A 22,931-nucleotide genomic window follows, 5' to 3' on the forward strand; every position below is an offset into this window, starting at 1 on the left:
TTTGGCGATATTAAAGGATTACTAATTTTATAGCATAATAATGGCACACTTTTTGAGGAAGCCTCACTGCGTTGTTCAGTGTTGCCTCGGGCCTGCAGTGCCCTGCCTAGCGTGCCCTGACCCATGATGAGCCGGAGCTGCAGGCATGCACTACACGTTACACCTGGCCATATGATGGCTTTAAAGGTATATGCTGGAATGTGTGTGGGTAAATTCCACAGACTCTTATAATCACATCAGCACACTGTGTGATCTAGAGGAGGCTGGAGAGGAAGAACACTGGAATGAGCTGATCACTGCTGCACTGGGTGAGACAGACATGGAGGTCATCACAGTACTCAAGTTTGCAAAAGTGAACATTTCAGTGTTGAGCTCCACGCAATAAAAAAAAAAATCAGCTGTCCGGAAAATAAAAGTATAAAGTCTGCACGTCAGTGCATCAGCCAGCCTCAGCAGAGAAGATAACTAACTCAGAGACTCACAATGTGACAGTGTACAGAGGCTGAGAGCACTCCGTCCTAGATGGGATGTATTTATCAAACACTTCCCCCCTCAAGGTCAGGGTTTGTGTGGAAAAAGCTGTGGAAAGATGGGAAGAGCCAAAGGTGGTGGATGATTCCAAAGAAACAGGGATTTCAGATACAACATGGCAGATACGCAGACAGCACACACAAGACCTGCACAGGTTCAAACCAGACAAGATCCCAGCATGGGGAAGGGAACATGAATACAGCTCCACCTTAACTAGAAGCTCTGTGCACCTGCCACCACGCCTGCTGAGAACTATTCTCTGGACAGACCCTGAGCGTCAGCCGCACTCTGGGCCTGGAGTGGCCAGCACAAAACAGATGCTGCTTTTTGTGCACTTTGTTTTGTTTTGTCTTGTTTGTTTTGTTCTTTAATTTTCACTTTGTTATTGTTTTATTTTGAGAGAGAGAGAGAGAGAGAGAGAGAGAGAGAGAGAGAGAGAGAGAGAGAGAGCGAACGAGAACATGAAATTGGGTGGGAGAAGAAGAAAAACATGGTGAATGTGAAAATTTTTTCAAATAAAAATACCACTTATAAAAAAATCAAATAATTTTCAACTTCTATAAGTTAGAATACAGAAAAAGAGATAACTATACCCAGATATAAAGAAAAATGTATACCAGTAACAACAGTGTTCAGATGCCAAAATCTTAAACAAAAGGTTAGCCACTGAACTCAGCAACATAGAAAATCTTAATGCTTTAATCACAGCACCAGAGGTAGATAGAGGAGGAGGTGAGTACCTGTAAGTTTAAGGCCAATCTGGTCTACACAGCAAGTTCTAGTACAGCAAGGCATGTAGAGAGAGACCATGTATCAAAACAAAAACAAAAACAAAAACAAATACAAAGAAACAAACTAAACAAAATTCAAAAGAAAGCAAGCTTTAATGCAGCATCACAGCTGAGATCTGTTTATATTAAGGACACGAGTCATTCACTACATTAACAGATAAAATGGAAAATCACAACATCTTTGCCAAGAAATGCAAAAAGAGCACTAGATAAAAACTACTCATTGAGATCAAAATACATTGTATTAAAATGTTTTAAATTAAAAAACAAAATCTATCCACCGAAGAGAGTGAAAGCTGCCACCACTTTTCATCCAACTGTGGGCAGAAGAATCCTTTTCCAAACAAGAACTGCAAACAAGGAAACCACAGTCCAGTCAGCTAACCACAGCCTGCAGGCTACACTGTCACTTCTGACTAGTGGGTGGAGAGCAGCTAGGAATTTATTTCTGCCTGTCCACAGTGGTTGCTTCCCACTGGCTGGCGGTTGTGATGAGGCCTAGGGCTCCTGATGGTCAAAGTTTGCTGACCCAAACCTGCAGCCTGAGTTAGGCTGCTGCAGTGATGTACCTTACAAACACCTGCTTTAAGGAACAAAGAACCTCCTTACCTTCTGTAGAGAGTTTACAAAGAACTTGGAATTCATCTTAGAGTTGGCCTGCGTCGCAGATTTACTTAATTTAAACTCCTTTTCACATCGTGCCAACTCCTTCCTAAGTTTCTCTCTTCGTTGTTGGTCAGCATCTAGAGAAGGAAACAAGTTTTTTTAAAACAGCAACAAAACATAAATACTAACTTTTTCGTCTTGTTAGATGAATAATATCAAGGATTTCTCCCGAGGATGCGCTCCAGTGTGGGATCAAGGCTATACCCCATGTATAGCTAGCACATCTTTCTTGCTAAACATATTTATACTATCATATATGAGTAAAATCCATATACTTTTCTGTATAAAGAGATTCTAGGTAATATGTAATTAATAGAAATTCCAAGCAGAGAGTAGAGGCAGAAAAATCACTTGGACCAGAAGTTCAAGGCCAGCTTGAAAGCAATAACTCATCTCAAATGAGCAAGCGAAACAGCACAGCCGTGCCAACATCTTAAAGACATTTGCACTCGGGCGCCTGACTTCTGTTTCTTTTAAGTCCTATTCATTAGAAATGCTAGTAGAGCAAATCAAATAACCCAATTTAAAAATGGGGTTCAGAGGTAAACAGAACTCTCAACAGAGGAATCTCTACTGGCTGAGAAGTACTTAAAGAAATGTACAACGTCCACTGATCCAAATGGAATTTTATACAAAGGAACTGGAGAGTTATATTAACTTTTCTTTCCGAAATGGCTAGTCACCTTTCATTTTGTTTGTACACACACACACACACACACACACACACACACACACACACACACAGAGCTGCCTTTTAAATTTGTTGAAACCCTGTGTGGATTTTATCTCATCTTAGAATTATGTTTATTTATGTCCTCATTCCAATTTCACTAATAAATGCTTCTTAGTACCAAACTTTTCAACATCCAATAGAGCTACTTTCCTACTCGTTCATGTTTATTTCTTGTATTGACAGATCCACTTAGGCTAATTTTAGAATACATAGTAAAGTCGTAAAAAGCAATATTAATTTTATGGCATTATAAGTGCTTAAGTATGCACAGTAAAGTAGCTCTAGGACCCTCACATATTAGCAAAATCAAGTCCTGTGTGTATTACCTCCTATATACTTAGCTTTGCTTTTTAAGGATCTTTATTGTGTTTTTAGTTATGTGCTTGGGTTGAGTACAATGTTTGGCAGATGTATGCAGATGTCCACTAGGCCATGAATATACTTTGGTTCCCCTGGGGTTGGAGCTATAGGTGAACTGCCTGAGGAGGGTGCTGGGAACTGAACTCAGATCCTACGGAAGAGCAGCAGCAAGAACTCTGAGGCACTGAGCTATCTTCCAACCTGTCTTCCTGTAGATTTTAAGTCATCTCTAGATTACTTGTAATACATGATACAAAGTAAAGTGTATGCAAATGAGTTATAAGGAATGACCAGTAGATGATACTATATAGTGTGTATAGACAGTATAGTAGAATCAAAGTATATGTCACCAACAAAGTATTTTTCTGAACCTTTTTAAAAATATGCAATTGGTTGAATCTATATTATTTAACTTATAGTTATAGAGAACCAATTGTATTTTTAAATTTACCATCTGTATTTAACTAGTTTTACTGACTGTCAAGTTTTATGTTATTTGGTTAATATATTCATTGCTATCCTAACAAAGTAGTTATTCCAAGATGTGTATCTATAAGATCACTTGGTAAATGTTTAGCCTTAGTGATGTATAATTAACTGATAAGAGTTATATAGAAGGTATATAAAGCAGTAATTTGATGTCTGTATACATTGTGAAATGCTGACTTACCTAATCAAGACTACTATATATTCACTCATGTTCACATATTCACTTATGTTTTTGCATCAAGAACACAAGAAATTTGAAACATATGATGATAGATTGGTAATGATACTTCATATACATTTTAGAACTATCTGTTTTCACAACCGAAAACGCTACACTTTGTCTAACATCTCTCCTGCCCATTCTCCTGATTTCCTCACATGCAATCCTTGACTCCTTGGTGTCTGCATGTACGGGAGATGATGCAGCCTTTGTCTTTGTGGTAGGTTACCTGCTTGGCAACAGCCCTCCAGATTCATTCATACCCTAGAAAGTATTGCCACTGTTAATAGGACAAAATGGCAACCAACAAATTGGGAAAAGATCTTTACCAAACCTATATCTGACAGAGGGCTAATATTCAATATATACAAAGGACTCAAGAAGTTAGACTTCAAAGAGCCAAATAACCCTATTGAAAAATGGGGTACAGAGCTAAACAAGGAATTCTCAACTGAGGAAACTCGAATGGCTCTAAAGCATCTAAAGAAAAGTTCATCATCCTTAGTTATCAGGGAAATGCAAACCAAAACAACACTGAGATTCCACCTCATACCAGTCAGAATGGCTAAGATGAAAAACTCAGGGGACAGCAGATGCTGGAAAGGATGTGGGGAAAGAGGAACACTTCTCCATTGTTGGTGGGATTGCAAGCTGGTAAAACCACTCTGGAAATCAGTTTGGCGGTTCCTCAGAAAATTGGACATAGTACTACTACCTGAGGACCCAGCTACACCATTCCTGGGCATATACCCAGAACATGCTCCAACATGTAATAAGGATACATGCTCCACTATGTTCATAGTAGCCTTATTTATAATAGCCAGAAGCTAGAAAGAACCAGATGTTCTTCAACAGAGGAATGGATACAGAAACTGTGGTATATATACACAATGGAGTACTATGCACCCATTAAAAACAATGAGTTCATGTAATTCTTAGGCAAATGGATGGAACTAGAAAGTGTCATCCTGATTGAGGTAACCCAATCACAAAAGAACACACATGGTATGCACTCACTGATAAGTGGATATTAGCCCAAAAGCTCAAAAATAAACAAGTTACAATTCACACAGACCACAGGAAGCTCAAGAAGAAGGAGGACTGAAGTGGGGGTGCTTTGGTTCTACTGAGAAAGGGAACAAAATACTCACAGGAGCAATAAAGGAGACAAAGTGTGGAGAAGAGATTAAAGTTAAGGCAACCCAGAGACTGCCATACCTGGGTATTCATCCTATAAACAGTCACCAAACCCTGACATTACTATGGATGACAAGAAGTGTATATCAAAAGGAGCATGCCATGGTTGTCTTTGTAGGGGCCCTGCCAGAGCCTTACACATACAGAGGCAGATGCTAGCAGCCAACCATTGGACTGGGCGTGGGGTCCCCAATGGAGGAGCTGGAGGGTGGTTCAGAGGAGCTGAAGGGGTATACAGACCCATTGGAAGAACAAGGATGTCAGCCACCCAGACGCCCCAGGACTCTCAGGGACAAAACCACCAACCAAGGGGTACACATGGTCCCAGCCAAATATGTGGCAGAAGAATCCCTTGTCAGACATTAGTGGAAGGAGTGGTCCTTGGCCAGATGAAGGCTCAATAGATGCCCCAACAAAGGGAGTGGGTCCAGTGGAGGGGCATATACTTGAAGGCAAAGGGTGGGAAGAGGGGTTGGGGGTTTTGGGGGAGGGGGAAAACTGGGAAAGGTTTTAGCATTTGAAATGTAAATGAAGATTATATTCAATAAAAATTGGGGTACAGAGCTAAACAAAGAATTTTCACCTGAGGAATATTGAATGGCTGAGAAGTACCTAAAGAAATGTTCAACATCCTTAGTCATCAGGGAAATGCAAATCAAAACGATCCTGAGATTTCACCTCACACCAGTCAGAATGGCTAAGATCAAGAACTCAGGAGACAGCAGGTGCTGGCTAGGATGTGGAGAAAGAGGAACACTCCTCCACTGCTGGTGGGATTGCAAGATAGTACAACCATTCTGGAAATCAGTCTGGAAGTTCCTCAGAAAACTGGGCATGATACTACTGGAGGACCCTGCTATACCCACTCCTGGGCATATATCCAGAGGATTCCCCAGCATGCAATAAGGACACATGCTCCACTATGTTCATAGTAGTCCTATTTATAATAGCCAGAAGCTGGAAAGAACCCAGATATCCCTCAATGGAGGAATAGATACAGAAAATGTGGTATATATACACAATGGAGCAATTAAATTCAGCAATTAAAAACAATGAATTCATGAATTTTTTAGGCAAATGGATGGAACTGGAAAATATCATCCTAAGTGAGGTAATGCAATCACAAAAGAATACACATGGAATGCAATCATTGATAAGTGGATATTAATTAGCCCTGAAGCTCTGAATACTGAAGATACAATTAGCATATCAAATGATTCCCATGAAGAAGGAAGAAGAGGGTCCTAATCCTGGAAAGGCTTGATCCAGCATTGTAGGGGAGTACCAGGACAGAGAAAAGGGAGGGGGAAAGATAGGAGAATAGATGGAGAGAAGAGGACTTATGGGACATATGGGGAGGGGGAAACTGGGAAAGGGGAAAGCTTTTGGATTGTAAACAAAGAATATAGAAAATAAAAATATATATTAAAAAAAGGGGGGGGGAACAAAATATCCACAGAAGGAGAATCAGAGACAAAGTGTGGAGCAGAGTCTGAGGGAAAGACCATCTGGAGACTACCTCTCCTAGGGATCCATCCCATATAGTTACAAAACCCAGACACTATTATCGATACCCACAAGTACTTGCTGACTGGAGTCAGATATAGCTGTCACCTGGGAGGTTCTGCTAGTGCATGACAAATACAGAGAGGGACACTCTCAGCCAGCCATTGAACTGAGCACAGGGTCCTCAATGGAGGAGCTAGAAAAAGGACCCAAGGAGCTAGGGTTTGCAGCACCATAGAAGGAACAATGATATGAGCCACCCAGTACTCCCAGAGCTCCCAGGGACAAAATCATCAACCAGTTAGTACACATGGTATTACCTATGGCTTCAGATGCATAGGCAGCAGAGGGTGGCCTTGTTGGACATCAAAGGGAGGAGAGGCCCCTGGCCCTGAAAAGGCTCTATGCTGCAGTGTAGGGGAATACCAGGACAGGGAAGTGGGAGGGGTTGATTGGAGAACAGGGGCAGGGGAGATGGCTTATGGGACTCTCGGGGGCGGAGGGGTGACCAGGAAAGGGGAAATAAATGTAAATAAAGAATATATCTACTAAAAAAGAAAGAAAAAGGGATGGAATCATGATCAGTACCATTAATTATGTTCTGACTTTCTCTCTAGTAGGCTACAAGGATCTGTCTGCAATGGTTCTTTCTATATTTTAACATGGTAGTTGGTGCAAGAGTTAAAGATGATCTGAGATATGTTTTATATACTGAATATGTGTGCAAAGAAAGGTCTGAATGCTGATTTATAATTTCTTCCTACAGTCTTGGAATCTTCCTGTAAACTCGTTTACAGGTATTCATTTCCTCATTAAAGTTGCATATGAAATTAAAAAAAGTGTTGCCTTTTTCTAAGGCTAAAACAGAGTCTGTTATATCACATACATGTTCACACACATTCATCTGTTATTACATTAGTAATATTACATTAATGTTAATAACATTAGTTATTTATCTGCTAGGAAACATTTAGATTGTCTCTGTATCTTGGCTGTTGCGAGTAATTCCAAAAACATAGGGGTGTGCCTGTTTGACAGGTTTGTTTCATTTCATTTGGATATATAATCAGAAGCAGGACTGCTGAAACACACAACATTTCTATTAATAAATTTTAAAAGAACTTATATGTCAAATTTTAAATGGTTATCTCCCCAATTTATATTCTCACTAATGGTTGTACATGGATTGATTCTTTTCTTCTACATCTTTGCCAATACTTGTTATATTTATTCCATATATATATATATTATGTGTGTGGATACATGTGTATAGGAGCATAGGACAATAGTGGGAGTCAGTTCTCTTCTTCCAACTTTACATGAGTTTCAGGGATTGCATGAACTGAGGCTTGCCAGGCTAGCAAGGGAAAAGATTTTAGCTAATCCACCCTACATTAGTATATTCTAGTAGTTTTTTTTTTTTTTTATGGTTGAGTCTTTGGGGTTTTTATATGTATAGTCTTGTTTGCAAGCACATATTTTTACTTCCTGCTTTTATTCTGCAATCTTTCATTTCAGGTTTTGTGTAATTGCTATGTATGCCTTATAATTTTATGTGAGAAGAAGTGGTATCCTTGCCTTGAGTCGTATCTTAGAAGTCACCTCTCATGGTACTATGGGCTTTTCATATATAACTTTTATTGTGTTGAGCTTAACTTCTTTATTAAGAGGGTATATGGATTAGTATTTTGTCAACTGGATACAAGTTGGAGTCATTTGGGAAGAGGGAACCACAACTAAGAAAATGCCCCCACTCAGCTGGCATGTGGACAAGCATGGGGAACATTTTCTTGGTTAATATAGGAGGTCCCAACTTACTATGGCTGGCGCCAGCGTTAGGCATATAGGCTTAAGCTGTATAAGAAAGCACACTGAACAGGCCATGAGGACTAAGCAAGGAAGCAGCACTCTCCCAGAGTTGTTCCTTCAGTTCCTACCTCCAGGCTCCTGTAAGTTTCTATCCTGACTTCCCTCAGTGATGGAGTGAGGCCTGAAAGCTGTAAGCTGAAATAAACCCTTTCATCCCTAAGTTGCTTCTGGTCACAACAATAAAACCCAAACTAAGAGAGAGGATTTTTAAAAGCCATGAAAGGATGAATTTCATCAAATGTTCCTTCTGCATATGTGGAGCTACTCATGTGGTTCTTCCCTTGCTCTGTTGATGTGGTCAGACGTGACTGTTTGGTGTGTGTTGAACCATTTCTGCACTCAAGGGACAATTCGGGATAATTGGTCATTTGGACATGGTGTAAGTTTCTTTAAAATGTCTCTAAAGTCAGTTTGTAAGTAGATTTTTTGCATCTGTATTGATCATGGACATGACCCATGGTTTTCATATATTGTTTTGGTCTGAGTTTGGTATTGGTGTGGTGCTGGTCTCATACAATGAGTTTGGAAATGTTCTCAGTTATTCGGGCAGTTCTAGGATTCGCTGGTTTTCATCCTTGGCTGGGTATCTGGTGCAATCTGCATAGGAACTCATTTGGTCCCGGCTCCTCTTTACTGATTACATCTCCTTATGGGCTGGCTATTCAGGCTTTCTACTCTCGGTTCAATTTTGCTAGACTGTATGCTTCCCATAATCTATCCATTTCTTCATGGCAATCCAACTGTTATTGTAAACTCTGCACACAATTCCATGGTCCTCTCTATCTCTCCTTTCCGGCTCCATTCTCTTCCTTTAGTCTAGCTAAGACTAGCTACGAGTGTCAGTTTTCAGAAAAACACTTTCTTTTTAAAATTTTAAAGGACGGACGTTGTTTTTCCGTCCCTCCTTTCTAATCTTTATTATGTCCTTCTGTCCACTAACTGGGGGTTACTTTCTTTTCTAGTTTTCTGTTTCCTCTTTGTGCGGTGCTGACAGGAGGTCTTTCTGTGTGAGACAGGTGCTGCTCCAGTGAGCTGCAGCCTGAGCTGGTGTTGTTCCAAGGCTCACAGTTAGGTGTTCTGTGGCTCCCCCCCCAGTGCAGGCCCCTGCACCTCAGTGCTGACCCTACTGAGTCCCACCAGTGTCAGTATTGCTGCTTTTGTCTGAGTGGCTGTTTTCTAAGGTTTGGGACTTTTGCTTTTGTTTTCATTTGCAGATTGTCTCACTGGAGCCCAGGCTGACCCTGTGTCACCTCCCAGGTGACAGGTGTGCACCACCACATCCCATAGAGAGTTTTCTTTTTATTTCACCTTGAACTAAAAGTTACTTAGTTTCCAAATTTGTGAATATTACTTTCTGTTGTTAATTTTTATTCTAATTACGTTGTGATTAAAAAGATACCTGGAATCGTTTTTATTTTCTGAAATATGTTAAGATTAATTTGTAACTTGATATGACAAAGTCCAAAAATGTTCCACGTGCTCTTAGAGAAAATGTGTATCATACCCTAGAGGAAAGACTGGCATGTTGTTAGGTTCACTTCGTTAACTGTGTGATTCACCTCAACTGTTTCTTTATTGATTCGGTTTGGATGGTCTCGTCATTACTGAAGTAGAGTATGGAATCTACTATCACTGTACTGCTATCAGTTTGGAGACTTAGATTTTTCTGTTACTATTTGCTTTTTATATTTCAGGAGCTCTGAAATATAATTGCTAGACCTTCCTATTGTACCTTTTAATGACCATCCTTTCTCTATAGAAAGCTTCTGGCTTAAAGGTTTTTGGCCAAGATAATGGTAACCACTACTGATTCCTCTTGTTTCTCCTCCTTGTGTACTGCATTTGCCTTTCATTCTTTTGTTCAGTGTGTCCTCACATTTACGCCAAGTCCCCTACAGGCACCACACAACCTTTCCTCTGTTGCTCTTTAGATTGAACCAGCCACTATGCATCTTTGGATTGGCAAGTTTAATTTATTTATATTTAACACTATACACACACACACACACACACACACACACACACACACACACATATATACACACACACATGTATGTATATATATAATGTATATACAATGCATATACAATGCATATATAATGTATATATTATATGTAATATAATATATACACATATGTGTGTGTTATATATTATTATAAATATAATATTTATTATAGATATATATTATATCTTTAGGTTTTTTGTTTTGTTTTGAGACAGGGCTTCTTTGTGTATAGCTCTGGTTGTCCTGGAACATGCTCTGTAGCTCAGGCTGGTCTCGAACTCACAGAGATCCGCTTGCCTGTCTCCTGAGTGCTGGGATTAAAGGCATGCACCACCACCGCCTGGCTTAAAATACATTTATAAGTTGGGATTTATTACCACTTTGTTATTAGTTCCTACATTTTTAGCAAATGTTTTGTTTCTTCTATATTTGGTGATTTTTTTTTTGATAATTTATTTTTATAAACTGGAGAACAATGTGCATTTTTAAATCTCCAAACAAAATTACACTTATCAACCAACCAAACTAGAAACTCCGAAGCATTGTATCTGGAGAAACTGAAAGCTTTGCATGTGACTGGTGGATATAAACTTGTGCAGATGCCATAGAAAACATGCCAGTTCCCAACAAAGCACAGCGAGTTTCCAGTGACCCAGAAACCTCTGTCCTGGGTGCATCCTCTGAATCTCTGTGCGCCCGCTCACTCACAGCACTGGAAGACAACTGAAGCTGCTAATGATGAACAAACAGAATGAGGCACATGCACACAACATTTTATTCAGCCTTCAGAAAGCTCTTGGGCTGCTGAGATGACTCATGGTAATGTCTTGAGACACAGTCTGGTGTCGGAGTTTGAACCCTAGAATCCAATTACAGTTAGGAGGCAAGAACTAACTCTACGAAGTTGTCTTGTGACCTCTGTAAGCATGCCATGGCTTTTGTGCTCACACATACATCATACAAACTCAGACAATAATAAACTTCTGAAAAAAGGTTCTGATTCATCACAGCATGAGTGATATTAAGAATACTATGCTAGTTAAATATGCTGGTCACAGAGAAGAAACACTATAGAATTCCCCTTGATCAAAGAACTTAGAATCATAAAGTTCACGGAAAGTAGACTGGAGAGAAACTGAACTTAGAAAGCAGAATGTGGACATGTGGTTTCCAGGATCATGATTCATGTTTTAAACACACATGTACTTAATGCTACTGAATGAACACTCAGAAATAGTTAGGATATTAAGTCTCAAATTATATCTGTTTCATCATATTTTTAAAGGGGTATTATGTTAAAAAATTACTTACATTTGATGCTAGTATTCACACTGACTGGAATTGAGCAGTCCACTGCGGCTGAAAGAGAAAAAAATGTTTAATAATATTCTTCATATTTATAAATAACAAGAAACATTAAATTTATAAATCATAAAAAGCTCTGCAGACTTGAAGTTCTTTGCTTTATTATTGTATTTCTAGAAATTAAAAATAAGATAGCAGATTAAAAAAAATACTAGGTGGGATTAACAGCTCATTGGGTAATGTGGAAGAAAATACTGGTGAATGTGAAAACAGCAGTATAACCACCGAATACAACATATAAGGAAGACCGAACAAGGCGCGAGCAGAGCATTGCTGGCCGCATGCCAGGTCTTATCCTGGCACACCAGCACACTTGAGCAGACGGACACTTAGAGTGGAGCATTCCCACACCTATTTCAAGACTTACTGAGACGGTCTGAAAACAAAGCAGGATGCTGTGGGCAGAAAGGCAGACATGTAGATATGCACATTTATTCCTCAAGACAGATTTACAGATCTGGTCAAAGGATGCTGAAGTAATTCAGTAGGGAATTACTCCAATAATTAATACCAGAAATTTTATATATGAGTAGGCAAAAAATCAGTAACCTTTTTTTTTTCATTCTATATACCAAAACTCAAAATGAACCACAAATTTAAATGGAATAATTAAAAGCTTCTAGAATAAAGCAAATTTAGAAAACTTTAAGATAGACAATGGTCTCTCTTAAACACGTTGTTAAAATACAAATTCTAAAGTATGTGAAAACCAAGCTTGATTTTACATGATTTTAATTCCACAATGTGCTATTTTCCTCAATTATTTAAAATACAACCTAAACATTTTAAAGTTCAGCTTTTGAGGCTACATAGTGAAATCCCAGTCACAAAAAAGTAAGTAAAAATTAGGTAAAGTTAGTAAAAATAAATTAGTGAAATTAAAGTTTATCACTAACTTTGGAAATATTCACAAAGAGGAGACATCACTCTCCCCTGGCAACAGCGAGCGTTGCTGAGGATACAGTGGTCCAGGAAACCCGAGCCAGCTGCTCTGGAAAGGATTCTGACACAAAGCTAAATGCACACATAAACATACCCACGGCTCTATTCTTAGTAAAATAAACTTACCCATGTGAAACAGAAACACATGTTCACAACTGTACGTGAACACTTAAGTAATTTAATTCCCTATAACTCAAACTGAGTCAAAACAACGCAAATATTCTCCAAGTCGTGAATCAAGCAATTATGACAGATTCAATAAATGGAATACTTTTTTTTTTTTTTTGAGACAGTTCTCTCTACATAGCCCTGAATCTCCTGGAACTCACTACATGGATCAGCCTGACCTAGAACTCAGAGATCTGTCTCCCTCTGCCTCCTGAGTGCTGGGATTAAAGGCATGCATCATCAATTAGAATCCTATTTATAAACAAAAGTAAATACATTTAAGGGCTGGGGAGATGGCTCAGTCAGTAAAGTACTCGTACAAGCACAGGACTGAGTTCTATCCCCAAAACCCATGTAAAAAAGCCAGGTGTGGTGGTACGCACTAAGAACCTCCCCCAGGGAGGCAGGTGGATCCCCAGGATGGCTGCCCAGCCAGCCTACCCCAATGGGTAAGCTTCAAATCAGTGAAAAACTGTCTCAAAAATAAGGATGGCATTTGAGGGTGTGCTGTCACACACACACACACACACAAACACACACACACACACACTCTCACGCACACATCCCACCAAAAACAAAGGAAGAAATATGGATAAACACATCATGGATGCCTCAAAGTGCTGTGCACATTAAAAGAAGCCAGACTGAAAGTATAATTTCATATTATTCTATTAACATGAAACTCTAGAAAAGGCAAAAGTACAGGAACAGAAAACAGATGGGTAGCTTCAGAGATTAGGGGACCTTTCCAGATAATGGAAATGTCCTATACTGGGGTCAGCAACTGGCTTTGCGAGGTGATACAGCCAGTTACAACCAGTTGACTCTGCATTTAATAATACAAAGGCTGCTGCAGTCAGTATGAAAAAAGAATGAACATGACTGTGCTTAGGGATATTAAATTCGAACCTCATACTATTGTCAAATGCTATAAAATACCCCCTTTCCTAGCAGCAATTTAAAACATACACGCCCTTCTGTCCCTGCTGTAACCGAGCAAAAGCAAGGGGCAGAAAGATGGCCATGCATGCTAGAGGTAATGATCTCTCATTTACAGTCAACACTGGAACGGTTACCGAGGTGTACACATCGTCACAGTATTTCCCTATATGCTTACAACTAGTGCATTTTATTCTACCATAAGTTATCTTTTAATAAAATCAACAATAAAAGGAAAAATAGCACCCAGCATCTTCTTTGTATAACTTCCTAAGAGAAGAAGCAGGTTATATTATATTAGGAGCTATGTAGCCCAGCACATGTAGTTTCCTTGGGAGCCCAAAGAAGGAGGACATTGCTGTCAGGTCAGCCTGGGCTTTATATTAACATCTTGTACTAGGAAGCTAGCACGGTTACTAGTGAGACGCAGGCATGGCAGCGCACTTTCAAACTCTCAGCCCTGGGGAGGCAGAGACAGGAGGATCTCTGGGGATGGCCTCCTATGTAACCGGGCCTTAAAATGTCAAGTCCAAGGTCTCTTTTAAGAGAGACTCTCTTAAAAAATAAAATGGATGGCTCCTGACAAATGACACCTAAAGTTAACCACTGGCTTCTATATGCACAAACACACATGCATATGCACCTGAATACATGCTTGCACACACACACACACACACACACACACACACACACACACACACACACGCGCGCGCGCGCACACACAGACGCACACAAAAGCATGCTCCAATATAAATACATAAAATTTTAAACACAAATAGAAAAACGAGCAATCTCGAACAACAAAGGAATATTAGAATAAATGCATTAAATGAGCTGTCTAGGCATTATGAAATTGAAATATTGCTAACATAAAATTTGCCATTGATGCAATCAGTAGTTGGCATCTCACCATACAAATTCTCTTTGAAATAATATAAAAAAAAAAAAACCCTTTGCCACAGGTTTATCATAATGAGAAGCAGAGCAGGGGTTTACATTGGCAGAGGAAATTCAAATTTGCACATTTTTACCTTTGGCTGAAAGGATTTTATTATAGTGAACAGCCATGTGATTCTTGACCAGTTGGAGAGTGGTTAGTCTGAGAGAAGAGGAGTCAGTGCAAAAAGCTAAAAATTAAAACATATTTCATCATTACACATGTAAACTTAAGAGAAACATCACAAGATACAGTTACTGACGTCATTCTCAGTCCCGATCTGGAGTTCGCTGGTGGAGGCGGAGCGTACACTTTCATGGCCCTGTGTCCAGTCTTCATCTTGCCCTGGGAACACTGACTAGCAACTTATCACCTGGGCTCCAACCTCCTCAAGAGTTAAGTTTTACAAGCTTGAGAGTTTGGGAAGGAGATTCTAGAATATAATCTATTAAAATAATCTAAAATATAATCTACTAATAGATTAATAATGTTAATCTACTATTAAATTATTACCATCTATTGTATATCTTTTTATCTCATAATTAAACATCTTTAATCATTTGCTTGATTATGAGCAAACCTCTGAGCCTGAGAGACAGACAAGTTCCAAAGCACAAGAGAGTACACGGAGCCTGCGCTCAGAGTCTCGGAAGTCGAGATCCACAGTCTACTTTAAGTGCAATCTGTGTATTCAACCTTTCCACCTCCTCTCAAATTGTTTAAAGGGAATTTTAGAAGCATTAAGCATCAATATACAAATATAAAATACTATGGAAACATATTCTTAAACATTGAAAACACTTTTTACATCTGTATGTGTGTGGTATATGTGCATGCATATGCGTGTTCACATGTGTGTCGGTACATGTACAGGTGTCAGGCATCTTCCTTGATCATCCTCCATCTTATTTATTGGGGTAGGACTTTTCATTTGAAGCCAGGCCAGCTGATGAGGTTAGTCTAAGTAGCCAGCTGGCCCTGGATCCCATCCCTGTCTCCCCAGGCAGCTGGGCTGCCATTCCCACCATGCTTCTATGTTGGTTTGGGGATCCAACTCTCAACTTTGCGCAGCAAGTACTTTAATCTATTTATCCACTGAGCTATCTTCCCAGCCCCTGAAAAAAAAAATGAAAAATAACAGAAGCAGATACTTTAAAAAATTCAACAGTAAAATAAAATACAGAGCTTGAAAAAATGACTGACTCTTCTACACTGACACTTAGAGTCCCCTCCTAGATCTATCCTTCAGTTCTTCAGAATCAGCCCACTCAGGGAAACTCCGCAAGTCACTATCAAAGGCATGGCCTGCAGACATGTGCAGTGCCCAGTTGCGCTCTCTACCAGTAAAATCCTTTTAGTAGTCATTCTCACCACTTAATAGAAGCACAGAGCTGTGCACTAAGTCTGTGTCAGTTCCTGCATGCTGACAAGTGCTCTGCCTGCACTAGCTCTGCAAGTGCATGAGTGTGCGTGTGCGTGTGTCCACGCATGTGCTCCTGAAGATTGAACCTAGGAGCTATGCTTGAATCACAAATGCTATGCAAACTCTCCAGCCCTGAGCTTTATCCCCGGAACTCTTTACTGTTTATTTTGAAAAAAGGTCTCATTAAGTTCCCAGAATCACCTTGTCCTCAAACTATAGTCCCCCTGCCTCAGTCTTCCAAATACTGGTATTACAGGTTTGTACCACCATATATTGCTTCAAAGGTTTGTTTGTTTGTTTTTTTTTTTTTTTTATGGTCTTTCCTAGCTGGTTCTATGTATATACTTTGGTACAAATAAATAAATAAGTAAAATGAAGTAATTAAAAATTTCATCATTTTTTTCTTATTAGGAGGGGACAGTATGAAATATTTTTCAAAGAAATAAGAACAATGAGATTAAATTGTTTTTCCTAAAACCCATGTCAAAGACATTTAAGTTATAATTACAAAAATTATTTTAGGTTAATATTAAAATTTTACTTTGAGCTGGGCAGTGGTGGCACGCCTTTAATCCCAGCACTTGGGAGGCAGAGGCAGGCAGATTTCTGAGTTGAAGGCCAGTCTTGTCTATAGAGTGAGTTCCAGGGCAGCCAGGGCTACACAGAGAAACCCTGTCTCAAAAAACCAAAAAAACCAAAAAAACAAAAAAACAAAAAAAAAAAGAAGAAAAACAAAAAACAACAAACAAAAAAAACAACAACAACAACAAATTTTACTTTGGAGACTTTTATCACTTGACAATCATCACCTTAACAGACCTCATGCTGGCAAAAGTAGCCCCTGGTTGTGGCAGGGTGGGAAAGCAGGGGCACTAGGTTCACAATGAGAGCACAATAATAGTTCGATATTGTGACCCCCAAACTGAGTCCAAAGATTGCCTACAACATTTAATTCTAATTACTGGTGTGAAATGCAAATAAGTGTTCCTTAAGAGAACAGTTCCTCAGGCCCTGTGACCGCCAGCACAGAGAACAGTGGGTTTTTAATGAGCCTGCAGCTGTAAGAAGCTCACTTACCGTTGCTCTTGGTGCTCAAGTGTCCTGTAAATAGGCATGGTGGACTGTATCTGGGAAGGACAGAGGTTGCTCTGACTTTCAACAACAATAAAAACCACAAGTTAGGACATGTGAAACACAACTTTCATAAAAAACAATACAGAATTATAAAAATAACACATTTATTTTTAAACAAAGTTGCTGAAACTTTCACTCAGCTAGGCATGGTGGTGCACACCTATAGTCCCAGCAGTTCAGAGGCAGAGGCAGGCAGATCTTTGAATTCCAGGCTAGCCTGGTCTATATAAAAAGTTCAAATCCAGCCAGGGCTAAATAATGAGACCCTGTCTCAAAAAAAAAATGTTGTACTACCAACAATAATTTATCAAATAGGAAAAATCCTATGCAACAGATTCAACTTTTTTTTTTTTTTTTTTTTTTGAGAAAATAAGGGTTGGGAGACGGCTCAGTTGATAAAGTGGCCATCACATAAGCACCAAAGAAAGACCTGATTTTGAAATTCATGTAAAAAGCCAGGCATGGCAGCATATGCTTTTAACTCCAGTTTTGGAGGGGACTGGGTAGGCACAGATAGTTCCCTGACACTCTTTGACAAACTACTGTAGCTGAATCAATGAACTTCCAAAGTTCAGGCACTGACAGTTTTAGTTGTAACTTGACACAGCCTGAAATTACCTGCAAAGAGTTTCAATAAGGAAGTGCCTAGGTCACATCTAGACTTTTAAGTTCCTCCTGTTGGGGAATACCCATCAAGATATTTTATCACAGCAACAGAAATAAAACAGTGGGAGGCCTTGTCTTAAAACTAAAGGTGGAGAACCCCCAAGGAGAGACACTTAGCTTCAAGCCTACACACAGGCACACACAGTTTTTGTTTTTGTTTTTTATTTAAAGAAAACAAACTATTTTATGTGAAGCACTGTATGTATTAGGGGTCTGTGTTTGGCAAGTGCTCTCCATTGAACTGTCTTCAAACTAAGTTATTTTCAAATGGTTTGAGATTTTATTTTTACTGGATGAAGTGATCAATAGATCATTTATGTCACTTGATATACAATGATTTTATTTTGTTCACTCTGACACATTAGATTTTTGTTTTGAGATAATATATATTTTGAGTTATATTTATTATATTATTTTCTTTTGAGATTAGGTCTTACTATACTGACCAGGCCCAGGCTGGTCTTGAATTCCTTGGCTCACGTGATCCTGCCTCAGCCTTTCAAGCAATTGGAATTACAGGTACACACCAATGTATCCAACTAAACACGTTATATTTAAAGAGAATTCCAATAATGTAAAAATAGTGTCTGATCTTTCATATTTCATGGGATTAGAAAATTACATAGACAGCATCACAAAACAATTTCTTTCTCCACAATTTAATTGTATGTCCAGTAATAATCTTTAAAAAGGAACAGTTTCAATGTTAATATAAGTAGTAGTAGAACATACTGAATTCCCCAAGCAGTTTTTTTGTTTGTTTCTTCTTCATTTATTTACATTAAGATGTGCACTCACTGGTTTCTAACATTCCTAACAGATAAATGTCATGTTAAAACCCACAGAGCTGAGGGGAAGCCTAGACAGCCCACTTCACCCGGGCTCTCTCTCAGGCATCGCTCCCTGAAAGTCTTAAGTAATACTATAAGAATTATTACTTTTTTTTTCTTTTTTTTCTTTTTTGGTTTTTTAGATTTGGTTTTTTTTGAGACAGGGTTTCTCTGTATAGCCCTGGCTGTCCTGGAAATCACTCTGTAGACCAGGCTGGCCTCGAACTCAGAAATTCGCCTGCCTCTGCTTCCCAGAATGCTGGGATTACAGGCGTGAACCACCACCGCCTGGCAATAATTATTACTTCTAATCACTTTCATGACTGTTTAACAATTTTTTATAGTCATTTAAATAACTTAGGCACAGTTTCTATATCCTGACTGGACCCAGAATGATCTGAAAGCAGTCTTAAACTAAATGCCCAGAAAAGGAACAGTCTTCTCTAAATTAACACTAAAAATTGCTGCATGAGATTGATGTGGTCTTGGTAGGACAGTCAAATTCTTCAGCTCTGTTTTCTATATGATTTGATTTTACTAACAACCAGAAGAAACTTCACTGAGAAAAAAAAATTGTGTTTCAGTACTTTCCCAACATTTCTGCAAGTTTAGGAATAAGTCACCTTTAAAGGTATTTCCGAGGGAATGGCAGATTAAAAAACCTTCCCCATGTTCTTCTCAGTTGGCTCCTAGCAGGTTGTCTCTTCCTGCTTTTCCAGCACAGGTTGCTGACATTCAATGGATGGTGGACCAATATTCTCAATTTTCTCCATCTCCTTCCTCTTGTCAGACATTGGAAACAAAGCCTTACGCGTAAACAAGTCTAGCTCCCCATGTCCCAATAACTAGGCTGGGCAAAGTACAGTAACTGGCAGAAGAACGCCTCATTAGTTACTATCAGAGACTAGACACAGGACCAGTTGTTCTTCAAGTTGATGGCTTTCTGCGGTATCACCACTCTTGAAGGCTGACCCCACAAAAGAATGTGATTACTGTGAGCAAGTGAGGAACTTTTCCTTTGGGTGTCTTTAGTATCTTATATTCTGAAATAACTGAGGGAACTAATAAAATCTAAGATAGTTACTTTAAACTAAAATTCAGCTAAATTAATGGTTATTTATAATTTATGATCGATTACAATTATAATTACTTTATAGTATGTGAAAACTAGCCCAGATACTTACTGAATATAGCATGTACACCAGCAACAATGATATTACAATGTTATGGGCTAAAAATACCCAGTGAAGCCACCTGGGTAAGTTATAAAGTATAAACCCTTTTACATTTGTCACCCAATTAAAAATAAACATCAAAACCTCACTAAGTCTATTACTATACAAATGTAAGTAAAAGAACTTAAGGGTTTTAGATTCTCAGTCTGGGTTCACAGCTTGTTCTGTCACCAACTGTGACACTGGGGGAATTATTTATAATCTTTTATTTATTTCAAAATATGAATAATACCCATTTAACAGGCCTTGTGTGTAAACAAGTATTGGGTTATGGGTGGAAGTTTGTTTTGTAACTATTCTAAAGACCATAAAAGCATTTTGGTGTGCTCTCTAGAGCTTAGGTTGGGATGGTGTCTAAATATCTTGCCTGCTGACCTTCTACACTAAGTGTAACACTTATTTTGATCAATTATTGTAAAATAAAGGTGCATACAAGATGAAAGCAAGGCTTAATTCAGGGAATCATTAGCAGATTGAATCAGTGGCACCCTTTAAATAGACAACACCAGTTCCGTGTGTGTGTGTGTGTGTGTGTGTGTGTGTGAGGGTGTGTTACCTATTTCAGTCTTAAGAAAGAATACTTAAATAGACTGATTTGTAAAGATTTATGGGTAGAGGTCACAACTTCACATACCCCACTTGACTTGGAAAATGACTCAAGAGAGAAAAAGGGGGTACACTGTGATTATGGATTGTCTTTTGCGATTAAACATTCAATCCACCAACCAGCCACATTGAAAGTTTATTACAAATGCAGTATCCCAGCTCCTCCCTCCCCCCCTTGGAGCAACTGGAGCAACTAACCTATAACCAGGTTTGGGTGAGTCAGTTCTGAAGGGAGGGAGAGTGGAAGATTTCATGTATTTAAAATGGACCAGGAGCTTGCTACGTATTATCTGCACTTAATCCCCAAGAACTCCCTGGCATGGGTATTTGCCCACTACGTTCAAGATGAGGAAACTGAGGGTCGTTTCTGTGAAAGCAGCCGGCCTGATCTGGGACTCAGGTCGGACTTCAAAGGCCAGGCTTAGTATTCTGCTTAGGAGATATCCAGGTGATAGAGGCTGCAAGATACCCCAGGATCAGAGGAAGGATGTCAGGGCGACAAACTCAAGATCAGGCAGTAGATCAATGAGTCGAGCATGCGGGGCCTCCCTGAGCTCCGGGCCTTTCCAGCTCCAGCCATTACCCTGCGACACTGAAGAAGGAGCTGGGAGGCGACCCGAAAGGCCATGGGCAGCCTGGACCCGCAAAGCCCCTTACCTCTCCGGCTGCCATCCATGCTTAGTCCTCCTGCGGCCTCCGCGGTTGTGTCCCCTTGGTTCTTATTGGGACCAAGCTGGCCCCCGCAGCGGAGGTGAAAATGAGAAGACCAGGCCCGCGGGGGCGCAAAAGGCCACAGCGACGGTCGCCAGGCCGGTTGCTAAGGGCCGGATCCGCGGCTGCAGATTATGACGTCACAACACGGGGACGTATGCTCCTAGGCCCCGCCCCGCTCACGCCCCAGGCACTCCAGGCTACCGAATGTGCCCGCGAGCGGCGGGAGAAGGGCCCCGGGTCCTAATCTGTCGTTCTGGGAGCCTGGCAGTTATCCAGAGTGAACTGTCAGGAAAACAAGTCATATCTGTTTCCGTCACCATACCCACTATTTACTTGGGTGCCTGGGATTCGAACTCAAGTCCCTAAGCTTGCAGCGCAAGCGCTCTTGGCCAGGGAGTGATCTTCAGCAGCCTCCCTCCCCACCCCTTAGTTTGTAAGCATTAGTTTGAATTTCCTTTCTGCCTGCTGGGTACCTCAGCTCTTACACTCCTCTCCCATTCTCTTAAAGCCACAAAGATCATTTCATTTTGAATGGAAGAAGGCAGTGAGAAAAGGGTTGACGGATTCTACCACTTTCTGAAAGTTGTTTATTTTTGCAGGAGTTAATTGTGAATCCCTGTAAATAAGATCAGAACAGGGTAGAGGGAGTTCAGAAAGCATTCTGTCACGCTAGGCTTCTGAGCAACCCGTTCAGCAACCTGTGGTGTCATATAGCAGCATTCCTGGGCTCTGCTCACTAGAAGACCACAACCCATCGATTGCAACAAATTCCTGGCAACCAAAAATGTCACTACATATTGCCAAAGGTTGCCTGGGGAGAAAACTACATCCCATCAGAGAACTTCTGTAATCACAAAAGCATACTGGATTCCGAGCCAGGTTTGCTCAACTTTGAGGGTCTATATGTTATGGTTGATTTTATGGCACCTTATGGAAAGTTAGAACCTCCCGGATAGGCGGTTTTCCTGATTGCCTTAAATGATTTGGAAGACCCACTCTGATTGTGGGTGCTATCTTCTAGTAGCAGTCCAGATTTAAAAGGTCATGGCTGAAAAGGAAGATACCTCACTTCTTGCTGACTTGTCCTTTCCTTACACTACCCAGTTGATTTCTTCTGCTGCTGTGTTGAATCTTTCCACACCAGAGCCAGTTTATTTTCCTCCCAGTTTTCTATCAGGATCTAAGGACCAGCAGCTCTCCAGGATTCTTTCCGGTTTTTGGCACCAGATCTGGACAGCCGAGGCATCCAGCTGTGTGGACAGAGCAACTATGCCAGCCTCCCCAGTGAGAGATGATCACCAGGGGGTTACTCTGACTACAGAGGCACTCAAGGATGGAGAAACTGCTGGTTTCTCTGCATCTGGGCTGTAATTCAGATGTTGTTGCTATTTGTAAACTGACTTTATGAGTACACGCACATATGCATGTACACACACACACACACACACACACACAGGGTTCTATAGAGGAGCAGAACCAATGGGATGTGTGTGTGTGTGTGTGCGCGCGCGTGTGTGTGGTCAGCCCCTAGGCTCCTGCCTTAATTCCTGGCCTGACTTCCCTTTCATGATGCACTGTAAATTTTAAGCTGAAACAAACCGTTTT

The 22,931-nt window shown here is 40.1% G+C and overlaps 1 protein-coding gene across 5 annotated transcripts in view; it reads right to left on the reverse strand.

The window, feature by feature from the left end:
* Spata7 (spermatogenesis associated 7) overlaps positions 1 to 21,439 on the reverse strand; it is a 45,830-nt gene extending 24,391 nt beyond the window's left edge. Inside the window, exons 1-5 of one of the 5 annotated variants that reach the window (XM_052185289.1) lie at positions 21,270 to 21,439; positions 17,219 to 17,268; positions 14,813 to 14,908; positions 11,679 to 11,726; positions 1,932 to 2,065 (exon numbers count right to left, since the gene is read on the reverse strand). In XM_052185289.1, coding sequence (XP_052041249.1) covers positions 1,932 to 2,065; positions 11,679 to 11,726; positions 14,813 to 14,849 — 219 coding nt within the window. In that variant the 5' untranslated portion in view covers positions 14,850 to 14,908; positions 17,219 to 17,268; positions 21,270 to 21,439. Of the gene's footprint in view, positions 1 to 1,931; positions 2,066 to 11,678; positions 11,727 to 14,812; positions 14,909 to 17,218; positions 17,294 to 21,269 lie in introns of all 5 variants that reach the window. The other 4 variants (XM_052185287.1, XM_052185285.1, XM_052185290.1 and 1 more) reach the window with 4 other exon arrangements.
* Between the last annotated feature and the right edge of the window lie 1,492 nt (positions 21,440 to 22,931).

The sequence above is a fragment of the Apodemus sylvaticus genome, chromosome 6, assembly GCF_947179515.1.
Source record: "Apodemus sylvaticus chromosome 6, mApoSyl1.1, whole genome shotgun sequence".
Taxonomy (NCBI): domain Eukaryota; kingdom Metazoa; phylum Chordata; class Mammalia; order Rodentia; family Muridae; genus Apodemus; species Apodemus sylvaticus.